The sequence below is a fragment of the Bison bison genome, unplaced genomic scaffold (genome assembly GCF_000754665.1).
Source record: "Bison bison bison isolate TAMUID 2011002044 unplaced genomic scaffold, Bison_UMD1.0 scf7180017864330, whole genome shotgun sequence".
NCBI classification, from domain to species: Eukaryota; Metazoa; Chordata; class Mammalia; order Artiodactyla; family Bovidae; genus Bison; species Bison bison.
Window position 1 is genome coordinate 3,734,768 of NW_011494902.1, and position 9,213 is coordinate 3,743,980.

Consider the following 9,213-nt stretch of genomic DNA (forward strand, 5'->3'; position numbering starts at 1 on the left):
GAGACAGCTCTGGGAGTTGGTGATGGACAGGGAGGCCTGGCGTGCTGTGATTCATGGGGTCACAAAGAGTCAGACACGATTGAGTGACTGAACTGAACTGAACTGAACTGAACCTCAGTTTAAGAAACCTAACATATAAAAAAAATCCTAGATTTTGATATGTAGCATGTTATTTGTTCAGTCACTCAGTTGTGTCTGATTCTTTGCGACGCCATGGACTGCAGCACATCAGGCTTCCCTGTCTTCCACCAACTCCTAGAGCTTGCTCAAACTCATGTCCGTTGAGTCGGTCATGCCATCCAGTGATCTCACTCTCGGTCATCCCCTTCTCCTGCCTTCAGACTTTCCCAGCATGGGGATCTTTTCTAATGAGTTGGCTCTTCCCATCAGGTGGCCAGAGTATTGGAGTTTCAGCTTCAGCATCAGTCCTTCCAATGAATATTCAGGATTGATTTCCTTTAGGATGGACTAGTTTGATCTCCTTGCAGTTCCAGGGACTCTCTCAAGAGTCTTCTTCAACACCACAGTTCAAAAGCATCAATTCTTTGGCGCTCAGCTTTCTTTATAGTCCAACTCTCACATTCATATGTGACTACTGGGAAAACCATAGCTTTGACTATATGGACCTCTGTTGGCAAAGTAATATCTCTGCTTTTTAATATGCTGTCTAGGTTGGTCGTAGCTTTTCTTTCAAGGAGCATGCGTCTTTTAATTTCATGGCTGTAATCACCATCTGCAGTGATTTTGGAGCCCAAGAAAATAAAGTCTGTCACTGTTTCCATTGTTTTCCCATCTCTTTGCCATGAAGTGATGGGACCAGATGCCATGATCTTAGTTTTCTGCACGTTGAGTTTTAAGCCAGCTTTTTCACTCTCCTCTCTCACCGTCATCAAGAGGCTGTTTATTTCCTCTTCATTTTCTGCCATACTGTTCATGCGGTTCTCAAGGCAAGAATACTGAAATGGTTTGCCATTCCCTTCTCCAGTGGAGCACGTTTTGTCAGAACTCTTCACCATCACCCATCCGTCTTGGGTGGCCCTACATGGCATGGCTCATAGTTTCATTAAATTAGACAAGGCTGTGATCCATGTGATCAGTTTGGTTAGTTTTCTGTGATATGTAGGATACGTGGTGGTTATTCTCGTCACAAAAAGATTCAGAATTTTATATGCCTTTCCAAGAATACATAAAACTGCTGGATGTTATATGATAGGTATAGTCCAAACAACACTTCTATTTTTATTTTATTTTATTTTTATTTATTCATTTTTTTACTTTACAATATTGTATTGGTTTTGCCATACATCTGCAGGATACAAACAACACTTTTAAAAACTCAGTGACTCACAGAATCATTCCTCACAGTTTCTTATCTAGTTTGGGGCTCTCTGTACTTGGAAGTTGCTGAGTTGGTATTTCTGCCTCTTGGTGGTGCTATGCTGTAATGACTATAGACTTCTCCAGTGGAAAGAACAGCAATGGGAGACTAGAAGCTTTGTGAGAAAAATCCTTTTTTATGATTATATTATGTAAGTAAGGGCGCTATTTGAAACTTTTAATTAAAATGTTTTCCAATCAAATTGATATTTAAGTGAAAATATTTGAATGCCAGAGCTGGATAAAGAAACTCACAGAACCTGTTAAGCAAATAAATGCTACAGATACCATATTACTTAAAGTGATTTTACAGATTTGCTTGTTTCTGAAGCAATTTCTGATCTCCCAGTAATGCTGTGTACTACATAGTGATGTTATTAGATTTGAGATTTTTATAATAAATATTTTATTGTCATGTATTTTTTCTAATTTTTAAAATTTATGAAACCCTTGTTTAACCAGTTTCTGTTAAAAGATACTCAGATTCTGCTGTTGGTAGAGAGAGTTGGGTTTTGGGTTTGTTTTTTTTTTTTGGTATGTGAAGAGGCATGGGATTTACTATATATTCATTATTTTATATAGAGACTCATCTTACCAAAATTGTTTGATTATTTGAAAATTACAATTTTGTTAGGCACTTGATAGTTAATTTTCTAGGGAAATTTTCTTTTTAAAGGACCACTGTGATAAGTCACTTATAAATAATTTCCTCTTGGTTTATTCACTTGTATGTTTTTCCTTTTCCCTTTTGGGGAGGATAAATATAGGATCAAGTTTTTAGATTAAGAGGCAGAAAAAGGGAAAAAAGATTTGTGGTTAAAAAACTAATGATAACTATTGAATATGTTATGGTGGATGTTTTTTCTTTTTTTGTTTTTCTGTGAAATACAGGGTATATTTACTTCTGGGACATGGGAAGAGAAATCAGATGAGATCTCCTTTGCAGACTTCAAGTTCTCAGTCACTCATCATTATCTTGTACAAGAATCCACTGATAAAGAAGCAAAGGATGAAGTACTAGAAGGTAAGTTTTCACTACATATTTTTAAACTCTTGTAAGAGTGATTTTAACTTTAAATTATGAATTTAGTTCACTTAATTAAATAGTATTCTCTGGAGATGTTTTACATATGCGCAGTTGTTTCACCACACCTGAAATAGAGTATGATCTTTGCAGAGTAATTATTACAGCATCATTCATTTTTAAATTAGTTAAGTCATTTATTTGTAGAGTGCCTAACATGTGCTAGGGCTTCCCTCATAGCTCAGTCGGTAAATCAACTACCTGCAATGCAGGAGACCCAAGTTTGATTCCTGGGTTGGGAAGATCCCCTGGAGAAGGAAATGGTGACCCACTCCAGTATTCTTGTCTGGAGAATCCGATGGACAGAGAGGAACCTGGCGGGCTGTAGTCCCTGGGGTCACAAGAGTTGGACACGACTAACCAAACATGTGCTAGGTTCTGTGCAAAGTCCAATTGAGAAAATGTACATTTCAGTAGGGGAGTTAAAGTCTATAAATAAGTAACAATAATAAAAGGTAAAAAGTGATAAATGCTATCCCAAAGCACAAAGTTTTACTGGAGTTCAGAGGAGAAAAGATCAGTTTTAATCCAGAGAGATCAGAGAAGGTGTTATGGAGAATTAGGTAACTAAGCTGGGCTTTGAAGAATTTTTGAAAGTTGTTTATTGATTAGTCAGTGTTGGCTTTGTGTATGCCCCAGACTTTGGAGGCAGATCAAGTGGATTAAAATTCTGGTTTTTCTCCTTATGGATTACTTGACCTTTCTAAGCTTGACTGATCTCATTTGTAAAATGAAGTAATCCTACCTGGAGGGTAAGTGGGAAGATTTAATAAGATACTGTACATAAGTGTGTATCTCACCATTACTAATGTCATCAGCCTCTTGTACAAGCATTGCAATTAGTATTCAAGCTAGCAAACATCCTTTGCCGCTTAATAAAGGATTCTGAGAGTTTTATTTCTTCCCCCTACAAAATTGCAAAGGTAATTTAAATTTATATTATCAATCATTTTATTTATTTATATTTTTATTGATGTATAATTGCTTTACAATGTTGTGTTAGTTTATGCCGTACAACAAGGTGAATCAGCTACATGTATACATATATCCCTTCCCTCTTGAACCTCCTCCCCACCGCCATCCCACCCCCTAGACCGTCACAACGTGGAGCTGAGCTCCCTGTGCTATATAGCAGCTTCCCACTAGCTATTTTACACCTGATGGTGAATATCTGTCAGTCATACCCTCCCAATTTGTCACACATATATTACCAGTTATTTTAAGAGAAGAATACGTGTTAAAATAGTCTTTTTAAAATATAATAATCTCATAATTTATTACTAAGTTGAAATACAATAATTTCTAATTCTGAGTTAATATTTTAATTTTATTAAATTTTGCAAAAAAAAAAAATTTTTTTTTGCATTTCCTATTGAAATAAAGTACCTGTTTCAGTACCTGGCCCAATGTTAGATGGTGCTTATAGTTGTTAATAGGTCACATTATCCAAAATCTTTGTTCTGAGATTTGCTAGTATAAAATAGTGAGTGAGCAAGGTATTAAAAAGTGTGAATTTTGAATCTGGTCAAATACTCTTTTTCATTCACTCAGAAAATAAGTATGTACAATGAGTGTTCAAGTTTTGATGGTCAAAATAGATTATCATTTCTAAGTGTAAGCCTGAAATATTTTGTACCTTTTCTTACGTAGGAATAAAATTATATTACCTTTTCTATTGTATATATTATTTTCACAAAACAATTAGGTAGCATCTGCATTTAGATTCATAAACTAGGATAGATAATTTGACCATGTATATACATGGATAAGACAATTATACAACAAAATAAAATAAACCAGAATATGGGTATGTATACTTTAAGAATAAGGGGAAGAGGGAAATACACATAGCTGGTGGAAGCCAATACACATAGCTGGTGGAAGCCTAGTAATAGCCTAAAGATTTCTGGGTCCAGCATTCTGCTGATTAATGACGGAAACTGTTCAAGGTATAGAAATCTTGGGTGTTGTTAATTTGTAGAGAAAACATACATCAGGGAAAAGCTATTGTAATAAGGAGGCTTAGAATCAATGTTTCTGAGATAGACAAAGGAGACTGGAATGATGAGAGATAATGAATGAATTTAAGATAGTTAAGGCATTATTGCTGCATATGTGTATATATTTGGGAGTTTTAATTTGGTTGTGATCGAAGCTGTAACTAATGGTACAAGTTAGAAGCAAATCATCAGCTCAGTTAATTTGGAGATACACATTTAAAACTATATTATCAGAGGTCAGAAGATTTGAGTACTGATTATTTGAATTGCTTATTGCTTTAGTTAGTAGAGCATCAAGTTATTAGTATTCTCCTATTTATTCTTTTTACAGATTAACAAAATATAAATTTGCTAAGCAAGTATAGCTGTATAGCAAAAGGAAGTATTTTTATGAGCATTTTTTATGCTTTGAACTTATTGTGTATTTTCAAGTATAAATAATAATCATTGATGTTAGTATCTTATTACGGATTGTAATGCAAGTACTTCCACATATATGGGTTATAAAGGAGAAAAAGCTTAGTGGTTCTACAAGAATATTTAAGATGGCCAGAGATGAACAAAGGCTAGCTATGGGAGATGATATAGAATTGACAGACTCTATATATAAATTTTGAAGAAAAGTAAAGACCAAGGGCATGCCAAGAAGAACAAAAAAAACCAAGGCTTTCTAGTAAGGAATGAAGAATTGTTTGAGTCATGATTTAGAAAAATGGAAAATACTATAAACATGGGAATGAGATATATATATATATATATATATTTTTTTTTTAGTAGACTGGCGTTTTTTTTTTTAAGTAAAAGAGAGAGTGAGAGAGAGATACCGGTGTCCTTCCAAAGTTTATCTTTAGCCCTAGATATAAATCCTTAAGCAATGGCAAAACTACATGGACTAGCAAGACGTGTTATAGACTATCTTTAAATTATATGATGAAATTCTGCCTTAGAATGAATGTACTCACTTGTTCATTGTCAAATGTTTCTGTAGATGTTATTCCACAATCTATGCAAGATTTGCTGTGTATGAATAATGACTTTCCTCCCAGAGCACATTGCCTGGTAAGATGGTAAGTATACATTTTACACAAATAACTTTCAGAATGTATGTCAGGGAGGCCCCCAGACTGCCCGCAAGATAGATGATTTGCTGGGAATTCTCACAGGACTCAGCATGTATTGATAGTTGCTCTTACTGCTAGGATTTCTTACAGTGACAGAATGCAAAGCAAAATCAGCAAAGAGGAAAAGTGCCTGAGGCAAAATTTGGAGGACGTGCAGGTGTTTAAGAGTCCTTTCCTAATGGAGTCACACAGGGCATACTGAATTCCCTTAGCAACAAGTTGTGACAATACATAATTGTCTACCAGAGAAACTTGTTTGTAGAAGCTCAGCTCTCTCAGGTTTTTAACTAGTGACATGTCACGTACGTACCTTCTGACTGTGACATAAGAAAATTTCAGACTCCTAGAAGGAAAGCAGGTAAACCTGCTGTTTAAACCATGTTGTTTGTACAATTTAGGTGCAATAACTTTATTGGTTAGGATAAATGATGTGACCCCTCCCCAAATCCAAGTACCCAAACCCAAATATCAACCAGGCCTTGCAAGTAGGCCTTTCTGAGGGTAGCAGTCACAGGGCCGTTAACTCTCTTTTGCACAGTAGTCATAGTCCAGGTTGTACTTAACTATGATTCTGATGACTAGCATAGAACAATTAAATATAGAAAGCTGCATATATATTGTTGAAAATTGAATTGACATAAAATATTGATCTCAGTTATGTTATAACATCAAAACTCAATTGTGTCTTAGTTATAAATGTGGTATGTTAATTTAAGATTATCACATTTAAAAAGTCTTGTAATCTCTCTGAAGTTCTTTTAATTTTTTTCATTTATTCACAGCATTTCTTTATTTTGGAGATGTTAGTGTTAAAACATAACACTATATTCACTCACTCACCAAAATGGCCCAAGCATAAGTATATGGTCAAAAAAGAAGACCTAGTTAAAGGAAATTTGTATACTGGTTTTAATTTACTCTATTGGCCTGAGTCAAAAGAATTTCTAAGGAAGGGGAAGAATGATAATCTGTGTTTCATTCCATTGTGACACATAAAATTATTTGCATATGCAATAAACTGGATAATGTTTCATAAATAGTCCCATTATTTATTATTATTATTTATTTTTGCTGTGCAAGGTCTTTGTTGCTGTGCAGGATTTCCCTAGTTGCTGTGAGGAGAAGCTACTCTGTAGTTGCAATGTGTGGACTTCTTACTGCCATGGCTTCTCTTATTGTGGAGCACAGACTCTATCTAGGTCACGTGGGCTTCGGTAGCTGTGGCTAACTGGCTCTAGAGCACAGTCTCAGTAATGGTGGTACATGGGCTTAGTTGCTCCGTGGCATGTGGGCTCTTTCTGGACCCGGGATTGAACCCCTGTCTCCTGCATTGGCAGGCAAATTCTTTACCACTGAACCACCAGGGAAGTCCCCATCCTGATTCTCTTATCTTTTAGAATATAAATACATACATTTAATATGACAAAATATATCAGAAGGCAGCATGGTGTCATAGAGTTTGCAGTTACATTCATTCATTCAGCATTAATTGATCTACTGTTTGGCCAGGCAGTGAATTAGACAAACTAATATTTAATTTCTAGCTCAGGTACCTATTACCTCAGAAACTTTGGGCAAAACTTAATTTCGCTGATTTGGTTTCTAAGTTGGTGAAGTCAAAATAATAAATAATATGTACCGTTGAGAGTATTTGTGAGGATTTAATAAGATAATAACATTATATATATCACATATATATATCAAAATTACAATGCTGTTATATAATTTCTGTTCAGCTTTTTAATATTTCAAGAAAGTGTACTGACACATAGTCCATGGTTAAATATTCATTGAGTGAATTTGTGAAATCTTTCTTTGTGTTAATGAATCACTTGTTAGTGATTTGTTTATATATTAATGAAAATCACTTGTTAGTTTTTTAATGTTCCCATTTTTATAAAATTTTATTTTAGAAATTAACATACAGTAAGTTGGACTTTTTTTTGATGTTCACTGAACTTTAACACATATGTTGTTCATTTGCTAAGTTGTGTCCAGCTCTTTGCCGAACTAAAGCACGCCAGACATCCCTGTCCTTCCCTATCTCCCAGAGTTTGGTCAAGCTTATGTCCATTGAGTCTGTGATGCAATCTAACCATCTCATCCTCTGCTGCCCCTTTCTCTTGCCCTCAGTCTTACCCAGCATCAGGGTCTTTTCCAGTGAGTAGGCTCTTCGCATCAGGTAACCAAAGTATTGGAACTTCAGCTTCAGTATCAGTCACTCCAATGAATCTTTAGGGTTGATTTTCTTTAGGATTGACTGGTTTGATCTCATTGCAATCGAAAAGACTCTTAAGAGTCTTCTCCAGCACCACAATTTGAAGGCCATCAGTTCTTGAGCTGTCAGCCTTCTTTATGGTTCCATTCTCATATGCATATATGACTACTGGAAAAACCATAGCTTTGGCTATACAGACCTTTGTTGGCAAATGATGTCTCTGCTTTTTAATACATTGTCTAGGTTTTTCATAGCTTTTCTTCCAAGGAGCAAGTATCTTTTAATTTTGTGGCTACACTCACTCTGCAGTAATTTTGGAGCCCAAGGAAACAAAATCCGTCACCGTTTCCAGTTTTTTCCCATCTGTTTGCCATGAGGTGATGGGACCAGACGCCATGATATTCATTTTTTAAATATTGAGTTTTAAGGTAGCTTTTTCACTCTCCTTTTTTTACCCTCAACAAGAGGCTCCTTAACTCCTCTTTGCTTTCTGCCATTAGAGTGAAAATAATGGTACCATGTACATTCCCTGGTGGCTCAGATTGTAAAGAATCTGCCTGCAGTACAGGAAACCCAGGTTCAATCCCTGGCTCAGGAAAACCCCTGGAAAAGGGAATGGCTACTCAATCCAGTATTCTTGCCTGGAAAATCCTATGGACAGGGGAGCCTAAAGAGCTACAGTACATAGGGTTGCAAAAAGTCAGACATAACTGAGCGACTAATACTTCCAGGTTTTTCTTTTTCATGTGCATTTGTATACAAGTTTTTAAAAATATTTACTTATTTGGCTGTGTTGAATCTTAGTTGCAGTACTTGGAATCGTTTTTGCGTTTTACAGTATATAGGCTCTAGAATGTGTGGGCCTGGGGGCATGTGAGATCTTAGTTCCCCAATCAGGAATTGAACCAATGTCCCCTGCATTGCATGGTGGATTCTTAGTTACTGGGCCACCAGGGAAGTCCCCTATAGTTTTTAAAGCTGGTACCACAGAGTATAGGATAGTTGTGTAACCTCCCCCAAACTCTTCTCCATTCTAATATTTGGCAGTCACTAACATGGAACAGCAAACTGGTTCCAAATAGGAAAAGGAGTACGTCAAGGCTGTATTTTGTCACTCTGCTTGTTTAACTTCTATGCAGAGTACATCATGAGAAACGCTAGGGCTGGAAGAAACACAAACTGGAATCAGGATTGCTGGGAGAAATATCAGTAACCTCAGATATGCAGATGACACCACCCGTATGGCAGAAAGTGAAGAGGAACTAAAAAACCTCTTGATGAAAGTGAAAGTGGAGAATGAAAAAGTTGGCTTAAAGCTCAACATTCAGAAAACGAAGATCATGGCATCCAGTCCCATCACTTCATGGGAAATAGATGGGGAAACAGTGGAAACAGTGTCAGACTTTATTTTGG

General features: G+C 36.1%; 1 protein-coding gene across 1 annotated transcript in view; it reads left to right on the forward strand.

Annotated features, from left to right (window-relative positions):
• The window catches only part of RAB3GAP1 (RAB3 GTPase activating protein subunit 1 (catalytic)), a 112,274-nt gene that overhangs the window by 40,943 nt on the left and 62,118 nt on the right, over positions 1 to 9,213 (forward strand). Inside the window, exons 4-5 of the mRNA XM_010853652.1 lie at positions 2,269 to 2,401; positions 5,450 to 5,528. Of these exons, the coding sequence (XP_010851954.1) occupies positions 2,269 to 2,401; positions 5,450 to 5,528 (212 nt within the window). The remainder of the gene's footprint in view (positions 1 to 2,268; positions 2,402 to 5,449; positions 5,529 to 9,213) is intronic.